Raw genomic sequence first — 25,420 nt, 5'->3', positions numbered from 1 at the left:
GTTTTCTCTATCTTTAAAGAATATTAACTTATTTCTAAGGAGAAAGAAACCTACAGGAAAAATACTAGGCTTATTAACTCAAGTGTCTTTCAGTGACTTTAATTAATCACTTACCTCTAAATCACCCATTGCCATGGAATATCTTAAGCTTCAAATACATGATTAAAAACTTAAATATATACTATTTCTTAAGAAATGGAAAAATCATGTAAGTAGAACACAAGGAGGGAAGTAACAGAAATTGTTTCTAGGTCACTAATGTAAAAAAGAAATTATATCTTGTGGCGCACTGGGGGTGGCTCAGTGCTTCTACCTTCCGCTCAGGTCATAATCCCAGGGTCCTGGGATCGAGCCCCATGTCAGGCTCCCTGTAGAGCCCTCTCCCTCTGCTCCCCTGATCCCGCTCTCTCTCCCTCTCACAGTATCTCAAATAAAATATTTTTTAAAATAAAATAAAATAGTATCTTGGAATAAATCATGATTTTAGTACTAAACGAAATGATGTCTGCAATCCCCTTCCTAGATTATTTTCAAAGGTTTAAAGTGGATACAGTTATTTCCCAAGACTGATACCATGAATTTTATTAAAATTTCAAAAACATTCAACCCAAATGTGAGCATTCTCCAAAAATAAATGGGCCAGAGCAGAAAAAATAAAACCCAAAACACACGGAAGGCTATTAGAGGCCTTAAAAAGATTCAGGAGCACCTGGCTGGCTCAGTCAGAAAAGCATGTGACTCTTGATCTTGTGGTCATGAGTTCAAACGCCACGTTGGGATAAACGTAGGGGGAAAAAAAGGCTCTAAGCTCCATGCCAGTGATAAAGGCTGTGATGTTATAATGATGGTAATTACAGAACCCTTCATAAAGCAACTTGTCCAGGCCCCTGTTGACTTCTCACTTATACAGAACAGCTACCCTCAGCTAAGGCCAGACAACTGCTTTCTAAACAAAGCAAAAGTTCATCTTAGAAGAAACCCAAGAACAGGATGTAAGGCTGGAGAAGAATGCAGTACAAAGCTTGTGGCAATGCTACACTATGACCCTGAAGGAAGGACAGAAGGGAAGGAAGAAGAGAAGAGACAGGAGAGGGAAGGTGGATGAGGAAGAGAGAAAGAAAGGCATTCCATCTGAGAGTGAAGTAAACCAAGCATTCCACCTCACAATACAATCCACTGGTTTGTGGCAATTGCTGCTTACTCCAAGCCTGTCCTTCCCTGCCTAGTTCATTAACACACACACACACACACACACACACACACACACACACACACACAGTCCACAGTGAGGGCTATCATCCAAGGGAGGAGCCTTTGGGTAAGTGGACTTACTCAACTGTGGAAGAAATGAAAGACAGCTACTTATGCTAACCAATACAAATCTTCATTCAAATTTAACCAATCAGGGGTTACTAGACATTTGAGAAAAGTTGACCAGGAAAAAGAAAGATTAAGGGAAAATAGGTATGAGATCAAACCAAACAGACAAGTATTTCAATTACTATGCTAAAGTTTGAAGGGGTATATTCATTTAAAACAAGCAACAAAACAGGTCACTATGAAAAGTAAAAATACAAGAGAAGCACTAGGGGATTTTAGAAATTACACACACAATGGCTAAAATAAAAATTTGATCAGAAGGGCTAGATAACAAACTAGGCATGAACGAAGATGGTATTCTGGAAAACAGAAATCTTCCAAATCTTAAAAGTAAAGGAGAGAAAATATGAAAGAAATGGTAATCAGGGATCCCTGGGTGGCGCAGCGGTTTGGCGCCTGCCTTTGGCTCAGGGCGCGATCCTGGAGACCCGGGATCGAATCCCACGTCGGGCTCCCTGTGCATGGAGCCTGCTTCTCCCTCTGCTTGTGACTCTGCCTCTCTCTCTCTCTCTGTGACTATCATAAATAAATTTTAAAAAAAAATTAAAAAAAAAAAAAGAAATGGTAATCAAGGCAGATAGCTCCAAGAAAACCAACATGAATATATTAAGAATTCTGTAAGACAGAGACAATACAAAATGATAAAGAAAGAAGAATCCTCTGAATGAAATAAAGATTTGGAATTGCAAATTAAAGCAAGACAAAAAAGATGGATGTTTAAAATATTTAAACACTGGTGTGGTAGTATAGTAAAAACAAGTTTGCTGAGAGAGATCATTTCAAAGACATTCAGAGAGGGAAACTAGATTATATACAAAATAATGAGAACCAGAATAGCATCTGATATTGATAAACAGGTAATGGAGGCCTTCACAATTCGAAGGTAAAAGGATTTAGAATCAGGAATTCACAACCCAGACAAACTAAGAGTCAAGTATGATAGCAAATTATAGACCTCCCCATACATAGGATTTTGAAATTTACCTCCAAACACTGTTTCTGAAAAGGATATTTAACATCCTATATGACTGGCGTAAAAGATAGTTAAAAGCAGAGCATGAAAAAAAAAAAAAAAAAAAAAAGCAGAGCAGGAACTAAGAGAACCGACTAAGTCATGTCTTCAAAATTAAAAACAAAATCCATGTACTATAATTGCAAAATTAAAGTCTTTTAAAATGCTATGATAAAAGCTTTTAGCGATATTACAAAAAAAAATTAGAAATTGCAAGAAAAACTAAAGCAAAGTGGGAAAAAAATTTTTTAAAGATTTTACTTGAGAGAGAAATAGATCATGAGGAGGGGGAAGGGGCAGAGGGAGAAGCAGATTCCCCACTGAGCAGGGAGCCCAATTCAGAGCTCGATCCAGGACCCTAATATCATGATCAAAGCCAAAGGCAGACACTTAACTGACTGAGCCACCCAGGCATCCCGCAAACTAAAATTCTTGACGACATCTGAAAGTAAAGGGAAAGGAGAAAAAAATAGACGTTGAGGGTACAGACTTCGTTACCATAATGGTGAGTCAAGGGAGGTTGCTTCAAGCTGTTGGCCCCAAAAAACTAACAAACTAAGAGCATTAAAAGCTATAGGAAATGATCAAAACAACCACAATTCATAATAACAAAACCCAGGAGGCAGAAGGCACAGTGGTGGTATAGTAAACAAAACTCCTCGTCTTTCATGATAGGAAGTAAAGAGACACCACATCAGACAGATATACCAAGAAATATATTATTTTAAATTCTAATGGTAACCACAGGAATAAAAACAAATTAGTTTTAAAATTTTGTATCTGGGGAGTGGCAAAGGATTGGCGTATATTTCAAATTCCATCCTGCTATGATGTTGGAGAAAAGACTTTTCCATGTGAGATTATAATTTTTAAAAATAAGATCATATTCTTAAATGGTGGGAAAATTCTTTTATCTTTAGTTTTTGGCTAGACCACAACAACATCCTTAAGCTTTATAATTAATGACTCCAGGACTGTGAGGACAAGTAAAAAATCTCTCTCAAAAGCTTAAATGTTCATACAGTTTGATCCATTAAGTTCATAGCTGTCTATCCTAAAATCTACAAGATTGGCAGCAAATATAAAGATAGAGGAAGCTTAGTGTACAACTCATAGTAAAAACCTTGTAAATCCTACACATCTGTCAATGAAAATGGTTAAGTAAGTTATGGTAAATACATGCTATGGAATGTTATAGCTACCAAATAAAAAGATTGGAGTAGTAAGGATACAGAAAGATGACCATGATATATCATATCACAAGAAAAGCAAACAATAAAAGAATAGATGTGGTATAATCCCATTTCATATCGTTGTTTTTTTTTTTTTTAAGATCCTCTTGTATATGTGTAAGGATTGTGGAAACATACACACCAAAGTATTAACAACAGAATAGTGGTGAACTTTGGATAGAAGATTGAAAAAGGGGAGAGAGAAACTGACTTTTTACTTCTCTTTGTGTGAGCTTTTTATGAATGTTTATTAATTATCTTTGTAAAAGCAGAAAATTCTCAAAAAGATAACTTCCACGTTAATCCCACCCAGTTCTTTCCTTACCTTTCCACCCCTCCGTTCCCCCAACACTGCTGCACCACAGATCTCAGCCTTCCATATGACACATGGCGGGAATGTGTGAATCCAGACCTTATAGTACTCTCCAAATCTTACTTTCATGTGATACACAGAATATACTTGTTGCCATGCATGACCAATGGAAAAAATGCATCTTAATTTTGCATTTAATCTTCAGCTTAGTTGGTTACACAATGGCATTGCTAATAAAGCCAAGGTTTCAAGTGTTAGCCCCACAGGTCAATTAACTGTTATGCAGTCAGTCTGCTTTTGTTTTCATCATCTGTCATCTTCCTGGGGACAGGACAACAAGATGTGGAGAAAGCAAAGTAAATCCATTTTAACTAGTGGGAACACACTGATAGTGGGTTTCAGTCTCATGGTTGTATTCTGAAGAACACACGTGCGCATATGTATGACCACAGTTTACACATTTCTTTGCTAGCCAACCGCATATAGTCACTGAATTGTGTCACCAATGTTTTTCCCAAAGAGAGATTTGCTGGTTAGCCAAGTATCTGCAACAACAGAGCCTATCTATGCTCTGTGGGAGTAGTGTGATGTTGGGGTATGTGGGACCACGAAGTTCTCAGTTTCGATTCTGTAATTCCCATCTTCAGTCATCACACTCAACAAAGAAAAATCAAAGCCATGTGGCAGAGTGAAGGTTTCAAAACCTTAACTGTGCTTGAAGAATGATCTTTCTTTCACTACCTCATTTGTAGAGAAGGCAAGAATAAAAAGAGAAAATCAAAGACTAAAGGATAATAAAATAAATGAAGACTTACAATGTAACCATGGTGCTAGTTATATAAATATCTCTAACAAGAGAATATTGGATTCTGATCTAAACTTAAAACATCTATTAAAAATGCCCCAAAAAACAACTCACATCACAAAGATGTATCATTTTTTGGCCTTTATATCTTTTCAGGATACTGTAAACCTCATAAAAAGTAGCAATGAAAGGAATATTCTGCTATAGATCTATAGAACTCAGTATATTTTATGCTCAAGTATCAATTGACCTAACTAGAACTCAAAAAACAAAACAAAACAAAACAGCTAATGGTTCTCAGGGAAGACTCAAATTGTTATCTATTAAAAAATCAAACAAGCAAGCAACCAAACGAAGGAAAAGAACTGAATTTGGGGTCCAGTGCAAGAGGAATGGTGGGAATGAAGTGTTGTCTTAAGAGAATATAGTGGTTCTGAGATGACAGTGGAAGTATAGTATGAGGACTTCTATAAATAAAGCTTTAAATAATAAGTCATAGTTCCATTTCAATGTTATTTATTTAGATGTGGCTTACAATACAATTAATTTTATCAGTGACACTTCTAAGAACCCTTACTGAAAATTGGATGATCGTGTATAATATCCCATCCCAACTCTTGATCTAGTCATCTCCTCTTCAACCCTTTATAATGCCTTTCCTAACCAGTTCCAAACTCCTCTAAGTCAAATTCACTTCAATATGTCACTTTCTTTACCGCCAGCTTTCCTTATACATATGCAACACACATTTTCTTCCTGCCTGCCACATGAGCAGAGGCGTGTTCTGTGAATTTCTAGGACCCTCACAACAACCCTGTGAGGTAGGTTTCATTAGCACCACTTGACAGAGTTAGAAACAAACTCAGACTGCTGACTTGCCCAGTGGCAGAGGTGGGACTCAAAGCCAGAACCACTTGCAGATATGAGTTATGACTGCCCCAAGTAAGACTGTACCTAGAATTTTCGAGGAGCTGGAGAAGAGGTTCGGTAACAGTTTCTTCTTCCTTGTCACTTACCAAGTAAACAGCAAATACACTATATTCTCCTATCATTAAAATTTAAAGGTAACATTATACAAAATCAAATTTACCCCTCCCATTTTATAGGGAAAAAATGACATATGCAAATAGACTCACAGACATCATTAATTATGAAAAGACAGAGTAAACTGGTGCTATTCTACATCAATCCTTCTGGTAAATGGACACTTATAAAAGCGATATAAATGCAAATCTACTCGTTATTATAAATAATAGGAAGAGTGAATTCTGTGGGGATCATGAAAGTGGGCTGCTGCCCAGATGTACTTTCAAAACACAAAACATTATCCAGGAACTTTAACCCAGAGAACGTACCACAAACCTACATGCCTAAGTTATAGGAAGATGTCTCCTGGCATCTAAATCTAATTTAGACACTGATAAAAAGGGTTATATAATGAGTTCCTTACTAATCCTGAAATCTGTGGTAACTCTGGAATCCTTCTTCCTATGCAAAAATATGTACCACACTTGAAAAAGACCTGCATTTGGTAAGACCTAAATGATAGTTCAGTATCATGTGTTTAAAACTTAAAATGTATACACTTTTCTGTGTAGAATGGTCTTTAGGAGAAAAACCTTACTTTGAAATGTTACCACTCTTAGTTATGTCCAAATCAACCATACTATAATGCTACTACTGTTCTACCAAAAGCACCGAGATGTAAAAACTTTTGCAATCTAAATCCTTTCTTAGGGGCCCCTGGGTGCTCAGTCATTAAGCATTTGCCTTTGGCTCAGGTCATGATCTCAGTGTCCTGGGATCAAGCCCCACGTCAGGCTCCTTGCTCTGTGGGGAGCCTGCTCCTCCTTCTCTCCCTCTGCCTGCTACTGTCCCTGCTTCTGCGCCCTCCCAAATAAATAAAATCTTTTAAAAATAAATAAATCCTTTCTTAAAGGATTTTGAGGATCTTAGAAACATTCAAAGCTATCACACAGCTATGAAGATTTCAATGACCAAATATGATTACGTTCTTTATTTCTATAGGAAAGTTCCACAGACCAATAGGTATATAGTATTATCATATGAAGAAGACTGGTTTGCCTATAATGTACCTTGTCTAACAACTATATATTTTTGTTCTCTCATCTGTGACACCACCAGTCAAAAGTGCTTAGAATTCTAATGGGTACTCATGGTTAAGTCTTAACTACAAATATAGCTTTTCCATCTCTAAAACTTACCCAGTTTTTACCAAATGATAAAAAGATTCAATACTAAGGAGAATACCCTCTATTACTCAAGACGAAGATATAAAAGAAGCTTATCTTGTAGTTTACTAGAACACAAATTTTGTTCTGAAGACCTCCACATTTAGAGGTACCTCAGGACTTGTCGAGCAGATGCTCCATAAATATCTCTATATTTAAAAAGTTACCACTTTTAAAGTTACAAAAACTATAAAACTACTTTATTAATCATAGGGATATTCTTCTGAGTACTCTAATATAGTAATGTAGTGCTTATTCAAGAATACATATGAAATGAAGAGACCATTAAGAGAAATGCTTTTAAAACAAAAATCAGCAATCAGTAGTACAGCTCAAGAAGACAGGAATGGCTATTTGACCCATCCATCATACCCAGGGCCTGGCACTTAGTTAATAGCAATTGTTTGAGTAAATGAACCAATATAAATTTGCCCTTAGTGGTCTTTGATGAACATGACTAAGATAGACAGTTGGAGCTGTGAAAAAATAGTCCATTTTTTGCCTTAAGTCAATCTGAGAGTTCAAAAGGAATTTTTAAAATTATTACAATTTTTCATTGTAAAGTGTTTGACAGAGTTCTTAAGTCTTAAAACCTTTAAAATTGCTTTGGTATTTGCTGCTTTGTATGAACACAGACAATCTAGAAAATGAATAGTTGACTTGTCCCAGATAGAAACAATTCCTGAAGCACTACAAACCAATCCCTGGACACTAAGTTTAAAGAGATAAACCTTAGAATCCCACAGAGATTAATGCAAAAATGCACACATTTTATTTTTATTAAAAAGAACATGTTCGGGAATCCCTGGGTGTCTTAGCGGTTTAGTGCCTGCCTTCAGCCCAGGGCGTGATCCTGGAGACCCGGGATCCAGTCCCGCATCGGGCTCCCTGCATGGAGCCTGCTTCTTCTTCTTCCTCTGTGTCTCTGCTTCTCTCTCTCTCTCTCAATCTGTGTCTCTCATGAATAAATAGAATCTTTTTAAAATAAATAAATAAAATAAAAAGAACATGTTCATATTTTACCCACTACTTCTAGCCAGCTGAAAACTGGTATGCATGATAAGCTCAATTGCTCTGTTTTGTAAAAACGTAACTATTGGTATCACTGAAGCTTATTCCAGTGACAGGCCCAATGTCACTGCTATTGAAGCATGGTCTCCCTCACCCCACTCCCAGCTAGTTCCTATATAGTGAGAAGTCAGTTTGGATTTAAATGCTTTTTAAGAAAGTTCAAAAAGAAGAAAAAAAAAAAAGGCAGTCCCTGACCACTGAGAACTAAACTGATACAGTTAAGCCTCAATGTTATTACAGACTGATCTGACATTCTGACATTAACAGCAAAATCATTTTGCTCTCCTGATCCCACTAAATAACTGTCTAGACCAGGATGAAGTCAAACAAAAACAAGATATACAACCCATAAAATACCAAGTATCTCTCTTATACTAAATGAGTGACAACTGTCAATCCTTGAACCCTCCCCCAAATTACTCAACACCCAAATCCTATACTATAATCTTTGTGACACCATCTTATTAAGACACCCCACAGTTCTCCATGGTCTGTATTCTTTGCTGCAGAGAGTAATAAATCCAACGTGTTCAGTAACAAGTGTGTTCCTGGTGGCCTCTGAATGAAGGGTAAATACTAATGGTAGAATGAAAATAGACTACATGCTCTAGGGTTACAAAAGGACTCTAAAATATGGCTTACTAATACACATCTCCTAATTCACAATGAGGGCAACTTTGGCTAACTTTGGTACAAGATTTCTTCCATTTTACTTTTAATGTCAAGACCATGCTAAAATGTGTTGAAAAGTTCAGAAAAAATAAAAAACATTAATGACAATCACAGTGAAAACTGTTAAGGCATATAGGAAAAGCCCATCTAGCAATGTTAATTAGGAGAACGAGCAGGAGGAGTCACCAAGAGTCATTTCAATCAGAGCCATGCTCAAGTATATGGGCTATACCCACATGCCTAAGTATTTTAAAACAAGGACTTTAAGAAAATACCTAACAATAATAAAGTTGAAGGTATAAGGAAAAGGTAGAAGAGGGTAACTTTTTCTTTAGTGTTCACCATAACCATTGGAAAACCTGGATAACAGACTAGCTGTGAGAGGAAATCAAGATTTTAGTATATATTCTTTTACTAAAAGCCTTTTTTAATGTGCAAAATCTCCCACTTTGCAGCTGAATGTTATTTTTTAAGTATGAATCACACGAGACAGAGGTATAAAAACCAAGAATGCCAACTTAGAACAAAGTTTTTATAACACAAACAAATCTACTATAGACACTAGTATGAGCATTTTTACAAAAAAAAAAATCGAGTATTTTAAAGCTAAGCTATTCCTAACTATACGTTTAACACAGGAGCTAAAAACTCAAAGTCTTGAAGAACTTGAGGGGAATAATAATTTATTAAAAGCCCTTCCCTACCCCAAAGATAAGGCAGAAAACTGTCAACCATATAATCAGTTTTTAAAAACCCTATGAAGATAAAGCACTCATTAACTACCTTTCAGATAAAACTAAAATATTTTCATGTCTAGGAGATGGGGACATGGGGTCACTATGGTCAATATGCCACTTTCCCAAGTGCCTATTACGTCTTTCCTGAATCTAGAACATGTAAGTTTGGAGCATCACATTAAAGTCACTGTCTTCAAAGACACCTAATTTCTTAGAACCTGCAGTATGTGGGAGTTCTGGTTGAGAGAAAATTTTTTCAACACTGCCCTCTATCTGTTAGCACATAAAAGTGTTGTATATATTACAATCTGGTCTTGCTGTAGGATGTGCATTACCACTTACTTTTAATGGATCATAAAAGCCTTATTATTCAATAAGTAGGAGAGATGATTTAAACTCATCTTGGGATGCCTTTATGCAGTTCAAAACTATGACTTCAAGGGAACAATGAAAACTAGTTTTTAAAAAAAATATGTCAAAGCTTGTTCAAAGAGAGTACCTACTATACCAAGTAATGCCTATGTAACTTACAATAGGAAAAGGAAGTTTGTGGTCTCCCTGAGCCCATGTAGTGAAGGAAGTATTAGATCTTTTAGAGTACAATGGAGTAAATATTCTAAGTTACATTTTATTGTAGATATATAACCTTTCACCTGTATTTGTATTAGGGTATTAGAAATAATCCAATTAAGAAGGTTGACCTTAAAAAAAAAAAAGGTTGACCTTTCCACTAACTCCAATCTCCTCTGTAAATCTCTTTTACAATTTTTAAGAACAGGTGCTTTATGGCCCAGCGAATTTTAGCACATTTAATTCAAATGTAATTCTACAATAATAATAATAAACACCAAGATGTTGACTACTCTCTCTTTACAGTGTAAACCTAAAGCCATGTCAAGTTTTATCCTTTATGACTATCACAATCCTTGGCATACCTGTTCCAGGACTGAAACTTTCCTCTTTCAAATACCTTTCATCTCATGAGCATTAATATCCAATATCCAGTTTCTAAATCAAAACTGTGTCATCATCTTACTTCTTCACTGTACAAGGAGACTTGTTTTTCTTTTTTCCCTTAAGTAAAGGTCCAGGGGCAGGGCACCAGGGTGACTCAGTCAGTTGAGCATCTGCCTTCAGCTGAGGCCATGATCCCAGAGTCCTGAGACTGAGCCCCCAGCTGGGCTCTCTGCTCAGCAGGGAATCTGTGCTTCTCCCTTTCCCCATGCCCCTCCTCCCCACTCATGTTCTCTCTCAAATAAATAAATAAAATCTTTTAAAAAGGGGGGTGGTGGTGTCCAGGGACACCTGAGGACTCAGTTGGTTAAGTGTCTGACTCTTAATTTTGGCTTCAGCTCATGATGTCAGGGTCGTGAGATGGAGGGGCTCTGTGCTAGGTATGGAGCCTACTTAAGACTCTCTCCTGGGGATCCTTGGGTGGCTCAGCAGTTTACCGTCTGCCTTCAGCCCAGGGCATGATCTTGGAGTCCCAGGATCGAGTCCCACATCAGGCTCCCTGCATGGAGCCTGCTGCTCCTTCTGCCTGTGTCTGTCTCTGCCTCTCTCTCTCTCTCTCGTGAATAAATAAAATCTTAAAAAAAAAAAAAAAGACTCTCTCCTTCTGCCTTTTCCTTACCCCACCCATTTTCTTTAAAAAAAAATAAAAGGGTCTAAGGAGTGCCTGGGTAGCTCAGTTGGTTAAACAACGGACCAACCTTGGTTTTGACTCAGATCAGGATCTCCAGGTCCTGGGATTGAGCCCCACGTTGGGCTCCATGTTCAGTGCAGTCTGCTTGTCCCTCATCTCGCTCCCTCTCCCACATGCTCTCTCTCAAATAAAATCTTTTAAAAAAATAAAAAATTAAAAAAATTAAAAAAATTAAAAAATAAAATAAAAATCTTTAAAAAAAAAAGTCCAAAATATTTTTAAAAACCTAAATTTAAAACAGTTCAAAGAGCTAAAATACTCTATAGTAATGGATTTATTAAACTCTAGCAGAGAAACTATTAAATCAAATAAAAAATGCCCAGCAAATTCTCTTGAATAATTTGTTTTAATAAACATTTCATTTTTACCCCAAAGACCCTTAGTCATTTACATTTGTATGATAAATTGTTAAATCTGTAAAACTAAAAATGTTCTCAAAAACCAGATTAATAGGGAACCCCGGGTGGCACAGCGGTTTAGCGCCTGCCTTTGGCCCAGGGCGCGATCCTGGAGACCCGGGATCGAATCCCACGTCGGGCTCCCGGTGCATGGAGCCTGCTTCTCCCTCTGCCTATGTCTCTGCCTCTCTCTCTCTGTGTGACTATCATAAATAAATAAAAATTAAAAAAATAAAAAAAAAACCAGATTAATATACCTTTAAAAATATAAATGGGGGAAACCTGGGTGGCTCAGTGGTTGAGCATCTGGCTTTGGTCAAGGCATGATCCTGGCATCTGGGATTGAGTCCCATATCAGGCTCCCTGCATGGGGCCTGCTTCTCTCTCTGTGTGTCTCTCATGAATAAATAAATAAAACTTTTAAAGAAATAAAAATATAAATGTAATAGTTTTTCCATCAATTTCTAGAAAATGACTTCACCATTCCAAAAAAATAGTAAAATATTATTAACACTAACTTCTACTTATTTAACATTCAGGGCCTACAGACAGAACATTAAAACTGGACACTATGCTATATGATCTCAAAAAAGCAGAATTTAAGTTCAGAACTAACTAAACTTACAGTGCTCCTTAATTCCTAATGTGTCTCCTTTAATATCATCCTATTTACTCTTAGAATCATTTTTTCAGTTGCGCCAGTATCTGCTACACCCTACGTAAGGATTTAGCTTCCACCCTCCAACAAACCCCATCCACTGGGACAGAACATATATAGAATTACAGTTTCCCCAAGACTCCTAACTTACCAGTGATCACCTTACTCATTGAAGAAGACAAACAGAAATGACATTCTACCAGAGTTATCACTAGCTCATCCAACTTTATTACTAAATGGGTTTAGAAATTACTGTGATTAAAATAAATAAAAATTTTTTAAAAAGAAATTGCTGTGATTAAATTTGGTCAATAGGAAAAAACTTGTTCTTCCCCCAGAGAAAAAGAAATGTTGTCTCAATGAAACAGTCTAGACACCAAAGACCACAGTCTGCAGCAGTATGATGCTGTGGAGACTTGATTTTCACTATATCCTGCATTCCATTCACCATGGTGCTTGCCGAATTGACAAAATACATTTGAGGCGATGAAACAAAGGCCTAGGAAAATGCTGGAAATGCTGCTTAAGGGACGAAGCCATGTTTTGAGAATTTTTATTGACCACAGCTGGCAATCATTTAATATTTGATTCATCTAACAATTAAAATAGAAACTTCATGGGATCCCTGGGTGGCGCAGCGGTTTAGCGCCTGCCTTTGGCCCAGGGCGCGATCCTGGAGACCCGGGATCGAATCCCACGTCGGGCTCCCGGTGCATGGAGCCTGCTTCTCCCTCTGCCTGTGTCTGTGCCTCTCTCTCTCTCTCTCTCTGTGACTATCATAAATAAATACAAAAAAAATTTTTAAGAAACTTCAAATGCTTCCATATCAGATCTTTTTTTTTAAAAAGCCAATTCTAGCGATGACTGGGTGGCTCAGCAGTTGAGCATCTGCCTTTGCCTCAAGGCGTGATCAAGTCCCCATATCGGGCTCCCTGCATGGAGCCTGCTTCTCCCACTACCTGTCTCTGCCTCTGTCTCTCATTAATAAATAAATAAAATCTTTTAAAAATAATTAACAACAATAATAAAAAGCTAATTCTAAGTGTTGAATTTTTTTACACCTGAAGATATTAGAAAATCACTTGTTTAAGCAAGTGGTCATATTTATGGACTAGCTATAAATTGAAACCAGTACAATTCTGATAACTGATAATGGCTAAAAATATTTAGATGAGTTAAAATACATTTCAGAAGTAACCACTTTTATCCTTAAATGGGCAGAAAGGTGGAAGTAGGCTCTAAAATTAGCTTTGGAAATGAGATAATAGCTGACACCAATTGAACATTCTTTACGGCAGTAATGTTTCTCATGAATTAACCAATTTAATTCTCACAACTACTCAGGAAGGTCAGTATTATTACTAATCCCCATTATACAGATGAAAACCAATAGACACAGGGACATCTGGGTGGCTCAGCGGTTGAGCGTCTGCCTTTGGCTCAGGGCATGGTCCAGGGGCCCAGAACTGAGTCCCGTATCAGGCTTCCTGCACAGAGCCTGCTTCTCCCTCTGCCTAGGTCTCTGCCTCTCTCTGTGTCTCTCATGAATAAGTAAAATCTTAAAAAATAAAAAATAAAAAAAAGAGAGAGAAAGAGAAACAGAGAAAGAGGGAAAGAAAGAAAGAAAGAAAGAAAGAAAGAAAGAAAGAAAGAGAGAGAGAGAGAAAGAGAGAGAGAGAGAAAGAACAGACACAGTAATGTGACTTGCCCCAGTGTCCCATATCTGCTAAGGGCTAAACTGTGACTTAACATCCAGGTCCCAGAGCCTATGATTGTAATAATATACAGTACTATCTCTTTATATACTAACTTTTTTTGTGCAGCTTTTATTAACAGGAAACTAGTAAAAGAAGTTAATCAGAAAAAAAAAAAAACAATAAATAATGTTTTCAAAAGAACACTGAGGAGAGCACCTGGCCAACCCAGTTTGATAGAGCACGTGACTCCTGATCTTGGGGTCATGAGGTAGAGCCCTACATTGGGAGGAGAGTTCACCTTAAAAATAAATTAAATAACAATGTTTAATTTTTTAAAAATGTTTAATTAAAAAAAACACATAGACAAGTCAAGGAAACTACATAAGGGAAAGGGAGATGAAAAAAAAAATCACAAATGAACAACAACAAAAGCCTTGAAAAACAGTAGAGAGAAGGGAAAATTAATTTAATGAAAATAGCTTTGAAGATCTAAACTACCAAATAAAAGACATGGGTTGGGAAAAGGTATGAAGGAATCTTTAGAGTGCTGAAAGCATTCTGTATCTTCACTGACAATGACTACTACGCATAAAACTTTTTCAAAGAAAAGTGAGACAGGGCAGCCCCGGTCTGTCCTGTTTAGCACAGCGGTTTAGCGCCGCCTGCAGCCCAGGGTGTGATCCTGGGGACCTGGGATCAAGTCCCGCGTCAGGCTTCCGGCATGGAGCCTGCTTCTCCCCCTCTGCCTGTGTCTCTGCCTCTCTCTCTCTCTGAATAAACAAATAAATTAATTTAAAAAAAAAAAAAAGAAAGAAAAATGAGACAGAAAAATCTTTACAAAATGCTCATTATAAGGTATTACTGCCTCCACTGAAAACCAGAGGTTTGAGGTAAGTCATAACTAAAACAATCTTTTTTTTTTTTTTTAAAGAATTACTGGATCAAGGAAATTATAGCCAAACCACAGGCAATCCTCTGAACTAAAGATCAAAACAGAGGATCATGGCTTTGTAACTGCCTAACTGAAAGACCATTTCCCACCTAAGTTTCCATTGGATGTTTGTTACCAGCAAGGCAAGTCTGCAGAAAGGGCTACAAGGCCAACTGTCCTGTTTAGCATTTTTTTAATTAATCTAGATGGCCTGCTTTGCAAATTTAGAGGTGATCCAAAACTAGTTCTCTAGATGTTAGGATTCAAGGAGATATTGTGATGTTAAATTTAATTAACAGAAACTTAATATGTAAAATTGTAAATAGAGATAAACGTAAAGTCCAGTACTTAAGTTTTCAACAATTCTATAGTTTACTAGAATAGTTTTATGAGTTTATGTAAAAACAAACGCAGGTTTTAGAGTAAATTCATGTGGTGTCGTGCCCTCTGCAATTTAGTAAGAACAAATGTGCAGAATGGTGAACCTTAATTCCTGATGTGAGATAATGTGGTAGAGTCCAGAAATCACAAGAAAGAGTAAAGGGAAATTTAGTGTTCAACTTGGATAAGAAACTTAAGAGAAATTTTGGCATTTTTAAATATTGAAAGGATTATGTATGAAAGTAGAGTTCAATTTATAATATACAGGTCTAGAATATAGGGATAGAAGACATATTTGAATTACAGAAATTTTTTCCTATAGAAAGGTAAAAAAAAAAAAAGCTGTTGTAAGAGCTCTTAAGCTGTCCTAGACTCAAATGGGAGGCTTAGCTTGCCAGCTGTCAGGAAAATTACAGAAGCCATTCCCTCCCTTTCCAGATGGACGATTCTGAGCAGGAGAAATTCTACCTAGCCCTACTCAAAGGCACCACAGGCCCCCTGTGCTGGCTGTGCCTTCCTGGTGTTCCCTAGGGACCAACACAGTATTTAAAACTATCAGCAAGTTAAAGCAGATACAATTCACTGGGCTCATAATCCAAGTAACATGTTATTCTAAAGCCATGCTACTAAGGGTAAAGTTGTCTCAAACAGAATTGTATCAAAATACCTTCAGAGGGAAAACAGAAAGAGGCTTCAGCAGATTAGTTTTTAGAAATTTATTAGTGTATTTTGGAGAAATTAAGACTAGTTTATGAACTAATCCATAAAAAATTATAAATGAAAATGGGGAAATAACCTAAAAACTACGATTTTTTTCTTTTATTCTGTAACTGAAGATATCACAGCACCATAGGTGCTTCTTACAGATTCCCAAGATAGGCCTTAAATCAAACTTTAAAATGGTTTTCTAGTTTATCATTAAAAAGTAAAGGGGAAAACTATTTTTTTAAAAAAGTATTTGTTTTGGTACTTAACTGCCCTCATTCACAAGAAACTACTTTTGATACCCTACTTCAATCTAAGGATCTACCTACTAAACATAAAAAAGCCAAAAACATTACATATTTACCTTATTTTATCGCTCCTTCCATAGCTCTGAATTTTAACTTTAAAAACTACCAAAGACCCAATTAGCTGCGAAGCTCTACGATATAACCAGGTAACTAATTCATCAGCAAATGGATTCACTCATAATAAACTGAAGTAGACAATTACAGAATAATTAATGCAAAGATGAAGACTCTTTCTGAAAATTAACAGCCTAAATTGTTTATCATAGTGATTTATCATGGTCAAAAAACTTTATATACAAAAATCTTCATATATAAAAACGTCTGGGAATTGTTTGACTCTTAATTAAAACACTATGATAGCAGCAGCGTGCAGAGCTGACATCCCAAGAAAGCCAAAAATCTATTTTCAACAAGTTTTTGCCACATTATGTAAACACTTAAAATAAGTACAGAGATAGAAAGAACAAAGCCCAATATGAAAATCGAAAACGGGCAGCCCCGGTGGCCCAGCGGTTTGGCGCCACCTTCAGCCCAGGGCGTGATCCTAGATACTCGGGATCAAGTCCCACGTTGGGCTCCCTACATGGAGCCTGCTTCTCCCTCTGCCTGTGTCTCTGCCTCTCTCTCTCTCTCTGTGCTTCTCATTAATAAATAAAATCTTTTTTAAAAAAATAAAATATAAATTGAAAACAGGACGCCTGGGTGGCTCAGTAGTTGACCGTCTGCCTTCGTTCGGCTCAGGATGTGATCCCAGGGTCCTGGGGATCCAGTCCTGCATCAGGCTTCCTGCAGGGAGCCTGCCTCTCTGTGTATCGCTTGAATAAATAAATAAAATCTTTTACAAAAATAAAAATAAAAACAAAAAATAAAAATCTAAAACAATTCCTGCAAAAATGTGAACGTACCATGTAAAATAAATATTTCAGAACCCTACTAATTTCTTCAAATAATGTGCTTCAGAAGTCTTATTTAGACTGAAGTCTTTTTTCTTCTCATTATATACTCAGATGATTCTTTACATAGGAGAACCTACCATACATAATCCAGTCTTTTCAGGAGAGCAGAGGGAAGAGCCTTAAACTCTTCCTTCCAAAATAAGGGTTAGTAACACAGATAGAGAAAACCAGTGTCCATATGTAAAATGAGTTTACATGGTTGTCTGGAGGATTAAGATGTGCTTGAAGACCTTTTAATATTAATATATGCCATGTTAGTGGAAGGAGTTATTCTGACATAGGCTATTTTAGAGAAAGCTGGGTGTTTCTGTTTTCTTTATCTGTTCTCTGGGGAGAACAGATAGAATCTTGTGGAATGTTTTGTAAAGTATTGTACAAGCAGGCCCATTAATCATAAACTACATGGTTTGTCAATTCTACTTTGTAAGTAAAATTATCTCCAGTAAATAGCATCAAAGGTTTTTGGAACACTCAGACTTCATAAACGTGTCTTCACACAATTCAAAACACACTGCTGAACCAAAGATCTCTGCAGAGGCGTCGATCTCATTTATTAAAGACCACAGTCAACGTAACAAGGAAGGGATACATAGGGACTTACCAAAAGTACTAATAATATTCTTTTTCTTAAATTGTGTGTACTCAGGGGTTCATTTCCACTCCATGAGTGCTACATCTGAAAACTGAAGAGAACTTACCTCCTGAAAAAGTCTCAGTATAACTCCTTATTATGTCTATATTCTATTTATAAAAACTAGCATATATCTTATAACCCATTTAGTTTAGTGTAGTTTAATTTTTGTTATTAAATATATCCTACATTGAAAACCTATAACCTACAAGGACAATTTTAAAGAACGGTAAAATGAACCTGAGTATCTAAATTAGCTCCCTCTACCTATACGCCACTCTTCACCCCAAACATATATTGTCATCACAGCTCAGGAAGACATCACTACATCCATGTTGGTGGTAAACAGAAAAGAGGCAGTTTAACATAGTGGTTGGAGTATGAGCTCTGGACCTCAAAAATCTGGGTTCAAATCCTAGCCCCCTCTTACAAGCTATCTAACCTTAAGACAGGTTTATTTAATTTTTTTGTACCTTGGTTACCCATTTGTGAAATGTGGACCACACAGCATTTAGCTCATAGGGTTACCAGGAAAATTAAATGAAGTTCTCAGAACACAGGTGCCTGGTGGCTCAGTTAATCATCGACTCTTGATTTCGACTCAGGTCATGATTTCAGGGTTGTGAGATCGGGCCTCCCATCGGGCTCCATGCTGGGCATGGAGCCTGCTTAAGATTCTCTCCCTCTCCCTCTGCCCCTCCCCCAACGCTCCCACCCCAGCTCACTCTCTTTAAAAAAAAGAAAAGTTATTGGAACATGCCCAATACATAGTAAATGTAATGTGTCAGCTATTATTAAAACCAAGAAGGTAAAACAAAAGTAAAGCATGCTGAAACTTTGTAAACTGGGTTCTTTTGAGTATTATGCTTCTCACTAAAATTTACTTCAGTGTTCTTATTGATTCCATGTTTTCAACCTTTCTCAAAAAAAAAGAAAAACCTTTCTCATGTACATTTTAGCTAGTCTTAAGTGATCTGCTAACTCTATGCAGATAAAACTACCTTTCTAACACTATCAAGACTCTTCTCCCATATTCTCCACATCTTAAGTATGTGACATTATCTTCCCTACTAAAGTTTAAGAAGCATGAGGGGAGGGGACACCTGGGTAGCTCATTGGTAAGTGTCTGCCTTCAAGGTCATGATCTCCAGATCCTGGCAACCAGCCCCACAACAGGCACCCAACTCAGTGGGGAGTCTGCTTCTTGCTCTCCCTCTCTCCTCATGTGCTCTCTCAAATGAATAAATAAAACATCTTAAAAGGGGGGGGGGGGGAGGGGCAGCCCAGGTGGCTCAGTGGTTTAGCACCGCCTTCAGACCAGGGCCTGATCCTGGAGACCCAGGATCAAGTCCCACTTCAGGCTCCCTGCATGGAGCCTGCTTCTTCCTCTGCCTCTCTCTGTGTATGTATCTCATGAATAAATAAATAAAATCTTAAAAAAAAAAAGGGGAGAGGAGGTGTCATACTTTGTAAAAAGATTCTTCTACTGAAGGTAGTATACATTTAGCATCTGCTCATTATTTAAATAAATGGATTTTAATGGCTCTATTTCACTGGGAGTCAAGTGCATAAATATCAATAAACTAGAGGCTCATTTAGATTCATGTACTTCTGGTGCTTAAATGTTCTTTTAATCCTAGCCCATAAATTAAGTGCTCTAAGTAATAGTAGAAAAGAAGGATAATTGTGTATGAATTATGCTGACTTGGATATGTTTTAGTAATGAGTGGCACATGATACTTCTCAATTTTGCAACATATTCAAATTTCCTACCTATGAACCAATCATCATGATCTTTTGAGTAGCAAATCTCCAACAATAGATCCGTGCTCACTTGAACCTTAAAAAAATACTGATTACTTCCTATTATGGAACTTCTTTTTCTTAAGAAAGCATGAGAACCACCTCAGAAAGGACACTAAAAAGCAACTATTATTCTGCAGTCAACAGAATGGAATCATGGCTTCTACCATGCACAGGGATCCTGTATGCTTACAATTGATGATCTACATTAAGAAGACATGATAGAGGGACACCTGGGTGGCTCAGTGATTTACTGTCTGCCTTTGGCTCAGAGCGTGATCCTGGAGTTCCAGGATCAAGTCCCAGATTGGGCTCCCTGTATGGAGCCTGCTTCTCCCTCTACCTATGTTTCTGCCTCCTCTTTCTGTCTCTCTCATGAATAAATAAAATCTTTTAATTAAAAAAAAAAAAAGACATGATAGAATGCTCATGTTAGCAGCACATACACTAAAAAAAAGAAGACATGATGGCTATATTCAGATACTTAAAAGGCTGCCATGAAGAAAGTATAAACTTAATTTTTTGTGTTCCTGAGGCAGGACAAGTCATACAGAAGCAGATTTCTTTTTTTTTTTTTTTTTTTTTCAGAAGCAGATTTCTGATATATTCAAAGAACTTTCTGAAAATGAAAGCTATATAAAATTAGAAAAAAAAGAATTATTTGAGGTAGTGAATATTATTAACACTAAAAATGTTTATGAGTAGGGGCATCTGGGTGGCTCAGTTAGTTAAGTGTCTGCCTTTGGCTCAGGTCATAATCCCAGAATCCTTGGATCAAGCCCCACATCAGGCTCCCTGCTCAGCAGGGAGTCTGCTACTCCCTTTCCCTCTGCCCCTCCCCACCACTTGTGCACACGATTGTGCTCACATGCACGTGCTCTCTCTGTCTCCCTCTCTCCCTTTCTCAAATTAATAAATAAAATCTCTTTTTAAAAATGCGGATGAGTAGGCGCAGTGGTTTGGCGCCTGCCTTTGGCCCAGGACGCGATCCTGGAGACCCGGGATCGAATCCCACGTCGGGCTCCCGGTGCATGGAGCCTGCTTCTCCTTCTGCCTATGTCTCTGCCTCTCTCTCTCTATCATTAAAAAAAAAAAAATGTTGATGAGTAGAAGACTGGGTTTCAGGAATGATGTAGAAAAGATAAATATTTGATAAAGAGTTGAACTACATAGTTGTAAACATTTCCTTCAAAAAAATGTTCCTAGATTTTCTTAATACTTAAAGTCAAGTTTTGGTCTGAGGTACACCACTAATCTTGTGCAGGACTATGCTTACCTGCCCAATGTTTCAGTCTGTGTGGGCTACCTGAACATCATCCCTTCATAGAGACCAACTGACATTTTAGACACTGGAAGGTCCTATCCCTATTTGACTTTATGACCCAATTGTCTCTCTACATATAAAGCTAAATTATATTCAATTAAAATTTTCTGTGAAGAACTTCACATCAGCCTTGAAACAACTGGAATCCCATTACCCACTGGATTCTCAACCCACAACTGAAGGATAGGGAAATTATAACTGGTTTCACTGTTTTATAATCATTGCTAAAAATCAGAGAATTTAGAGAAATAAGGAATGACAGAAAATGGATAATTGGTATCTAATAACTCGACTATACCAGACCTATCAGAACTACTTCCTGGGTGGTATAATTAACTGGGTTTAATATATTCATATTGGTCCCATATATTCATTGAGGTACTAAAATGTTTTCAAATGGGAGCAAAGATCATGAATAAGTTAGAACATACATCCTAAAAGTACATGGCGATTCATTATACTTTTGTACATGTTTGAAATTTCCACAGCAAAAATGAAAATAAAAAGAACTTCCACATAAAAAATAAAATGCAACTCTCAATATAGGCAGGATGCTGGTCTATTTTTTAAGATATAGGAAGAACAATAATTCAGCATCCATTTAATTTTATCCAAATTTGCCTCAACTCAAATCTGAAAATATTTAACTGTCAGAATAACTCACATACTCTAAATTTCAGAGGAAAAGTTCTTAAGTGTTATCTAGAAACATTTTCATTGGGACGACTGTATGGCTCACTGGTTGAGCCTCTGCCTTTGGCTCAGGGCATGCATGGTTCTGGAGTCCGGGATCAAAACCCACATTGGGCTCCCCTGGAGGAGCCTGCTTCTCCCTCTGCCTATGTCTCTTCCTCTCTCTCTGTGTCTCTCATGAATAAATAAATAAAATCTTAAAAAAAAAAAAAAAAAAAGCCTTTGGAAACAGTTTCATTACCAAAATTGAGTAACATGGAAGTGAAACATGTTATCACATAGCAGGTTTTCTTTTATTTAATCCAAGATGCATAGTTATTATTATTATTATCCTACCTAGTCCACTGTAAAGATAATCGCCTTGATATTTTAGCATTACTTTAGTAACTACAATTACTGTGTTTCCTCTATACAACTTAGGATTCTCAATACCTAGGGATACCTAAGTGGCTCAGAGGTTGAGCATCTGCTTTAGGCTCAGGGCATGATTCTGGGGTCCTGGGATTGAGTCCCACATCGGGCTCCCCATAGGAGCCTGCTTCTCCCTCTGCCTATGTCTCTGCCTCTGTCTTTCATGAATAAATAAATTTAAAAGTCTTAATTTAAAAAAAAAAAAAAGGTTTCTCAAAGCCTAGAAAAAGTTAACCATCTTTTTGCTGTTTAACAGCTAAGACTTCCATTAAGATTGAGAAAAGCTGCAACATTAGCATAGTGTTAGACTACAACATCAAGTGTAAGATTCTAGTCCTGGATATGAACTTATTTTACCTTGACTATGTCACTTAAGCCTGCTGGATCATGATGCTCATCTATAAAAATAACTCCAGCTAAATGATTCCAAAAACTCCCATCTAGTTCTGAAGGTGTATAGTATTATAACATTCATAGTGAGTATACTCCTTCAATGATAGGTACTATATCCTTATGCTAGCTACCACTGTACAGCACTGTGGATTAACCCAGACAAAAGGTAAAAAGCCAGGAATGTCTAAATAAACATGATTTAAAAAAAAAAACTGGCTTGAATACAGATTACATATCAAGAGCATTTATTTTCTTATCTAGAAAGCATCAACACTATAGGATGTAAATTAAGCTCTGGAATGTTGTTAAATTCAACCAAGACTCTTGAACAGAAAAGAAAATCTCTGAATAGTAATTTCTTGACACCCAGTGTTCTGTGGCACCCATATGCCTACCCAGCATTTATGTGTCAGAGGAAGATGTTACTTTTATGGTATATTGGATTCAAGAGTATGGAGTGAAATTCACTCTTTATTAAATCAGTGTAAATTCAAATTAAGCACTTGAGAATACTACCTTCCTGCTTAACAATAAACTAATGAGATTAAATGTTTTTATTAATGTAAATGTTTTTTCAATGTTTGTATCACACATATAAAATAGTTAATTCCATAACTCTAGCACCCATTGAATTCACATAAATAGTACTGATAAACTGTTAGTATTTCAACAGCCCCACTTTATGAAGTCTAAAACTAAGCTAATCCAAGTAAAAAATATGGATTTCTTTGTAGGAGGGAGTAATTCATAGGCATTAGTTCATAATTATGAAATCAATAAAAGTAAACAAGAAAAAATTTAGTAACAAGTGGGCCATGTAGTACAGAAATGTAGTATACTGTTAGTAACACACACACACACACACACACACACACACACACACACAAACACCTGCTTTCAGAAATAGCAATAATGAGAAGTGCAGCTATTGATACCTCAGTTAATCATATTGTAAAAGAAATGCCAGGAGAATGTGAGCTATCTAAATAAAATCACAGTGCCATTTTGTTGGAGAAAACCATGCTGGCTGTAAGACAGGAATATAGCCCTAACAGATGAATACAGATAAGCAAGTTATTTGCAGGGGTGGGGGGATGACAGAAGAAGAGGAACACTTGTATATAATTCAACTCAAAGAATTCAAAGATTTAGTAGCAGTAAAAAATCTACAAAATGAATGTGAACTGGAGAGTGTGTTCAGGTTTCTTTAAAGAGCCTGACTGAGACGGTGTATATGTAAAAAAAACTGAATGGAGATGTAAGCTACTATTGTGGTATTGTGATGATTTAACCACAAATGCCTTCCCTATTTAAATATTCCAATCAGTACTGTTAGTACACGTACCTCGGAGAATTCTTTCCTCATGGCAACGAAGAAAGTCCCAGATTCTAACAGTGCCGTCATCAGAGCATGTGGCAAATTTATTATCCGTGGGTGAGAAACTGTTACATGAAGACACACAGCAGGGGAAAGAAGTCAGCATTTAACAGATTATCTGTGCTTCTCAGACAGGGAAAAATAAAAACACTGTGCTGCGTTATAAACAGGAGAGGGAAGTATTCCAACAGTGAAGAAGCCCTTAAAGAGAATGTTGTCAGCTAATAAATGCATCTCATCAAAAGAAGAATTCACCAGAGTAGTTGCTTCTTAGTTTTCAATCACCCACCAATAGTCCGAGAACTTTACAAGTGTATTATTAGTACTAATGCTTCCCACACTCCCCACAGTGCAGTATTTCCTGCCTTACCAACAGAATACAAGGAGCTGATTTAAGTGTAGAAACTAAATGAAATCTACTTTTGCAATATTCCTGTAAACATTCCTTTACATTATATAGGAATATCACTCAAAAAATTAAGCATCAGCTTCTGCCTCAGACGCTTCATGAAATGATAAGCTAAAAATTTTTGGACAGGCTGTTTAAAGACTAGTTGTTAAATATCCCTACATTAATGTTTCGCATTTATTTGAAAAGTCTGTGGGAAACTTTCACATCTTCTCCCTGGCAAGCTCTTCCATGAATGTTGCACCTTGTAAGGAAAACTTTAACAAAGAGACATTCAGACTGTGTTTGAAGCCAAAGATTATCTACTGCAAATGATTTTGCCATCTTTCCCTCCCTGTCGTGAAAAACCATCAAGTTTCTCATCTATCTCGAAGAACTCCCTTGAACTTTCAAGTTCTATAACTAACAAAGAGCCAACTGTGAAACTCAATGTATAAGCAGGACACTAAAGCACAGTCTTTGTAGAAGCATGTTTATCCAACAATTTTTGTAAAGATTCTGAAAGTAGAAACAAGTGACTGCAGTGGATGATGTTTCTATAAAGATGTCAACCTCCTCCCACACAAGGGCAGTACACCCGTAAAGAATGCTGCTTAGCTTTATTCTGAGGCTGCAGCAATTCTTCAGGCTTGCTTTTGAGATTTTTTTTTTTTCCGGTTTTACTATACATATCTCATTGATATGTAAAAATATACAGCTCACTGAAAATATTTTAAACTCCACTTATTATACATTTGCGTAACTGATGTTCTCAACAGCGAATCAGAAGAAAAAGTCCTAGAGTCCTCTTGACAATGGTTTGCTTACAGTTTCAAAGCTTGAAGAACCCATTCATTACTCCATTAATGTTTGCCACATCCAGAGTTACTTGTGAGTTTTTAGTCCTACTATACTCTCCTTTTGAAGTCGTGGCATAACCAAGCCAACCAGGTCTTCACTTAAGCCTTTTTTTCTTGTATTTTGTGTGAACTCTGAAGGTGTTTTCTGTAGGCTTTAGATTTTATTCAGTTGTATAATTAAAGACTGAATTCTTTATTCGGAATGAAAGATTCTTGTCTTACACAGTAGGTAATAAAAAGGAATAACGTATACACATTATTAACCATAAATGAAAAGAGAAAACCAGTGCAAAATGCGGCAGACAATACATCTCTAACATATTGCA

The 25,420-nt window shown here is 36.9% G+C and overlaps 1 protein-coding gene across 6 annotated transcripts in view; it reads right to left on the bottom strand.

The window, feature by feature from the left end:
- Positions 1-25,420, bottom strand: part of WDR33 (WD repeat domain 33) — a 110,493-nt gene that overhangs the window by 35,463 nt on the left and 49,610 nt on the right. For 5 of the 6 annotated variants that reach the window (XR_012001469.1, XM_026015680.2, XM_072757464.1 and 2 more), the window contains exon 7: positions 23,814-23,911. Coding sequence is in view for 5 of the 6 variants with exons in the window: in XM_026015680.2 (XP_025871465.1) it covers positions 23,814-23,911 (98 nt within the window). In the remaining variant the exon portion in view is untranslated. Of the gene's footprint in view, positions 1-12,774; positions 13,009-23,813; positions 23,912-25,420 lie in introns of those variants that run through there. The other variant, XM_072757466.1, reaches the window with a different exon arrangement.

The sequence above is a fragment of the Vulpes vulpes genome, chromosome 5 (assembly GCF_048418805.1).
Source record: "Vulpes vulpes isolate BD-2025 chromosome 5, VulVul3, whole genome shotgun sequence".
NCBI lineage: Eukaryota > Metazoa > Chordata > Mammalia > Carnivora > Canidae > Vulpes > Vulpes vulpes.
This window is presented reverse-complemented; position numbering and strand designations above follow the sequence as displayed.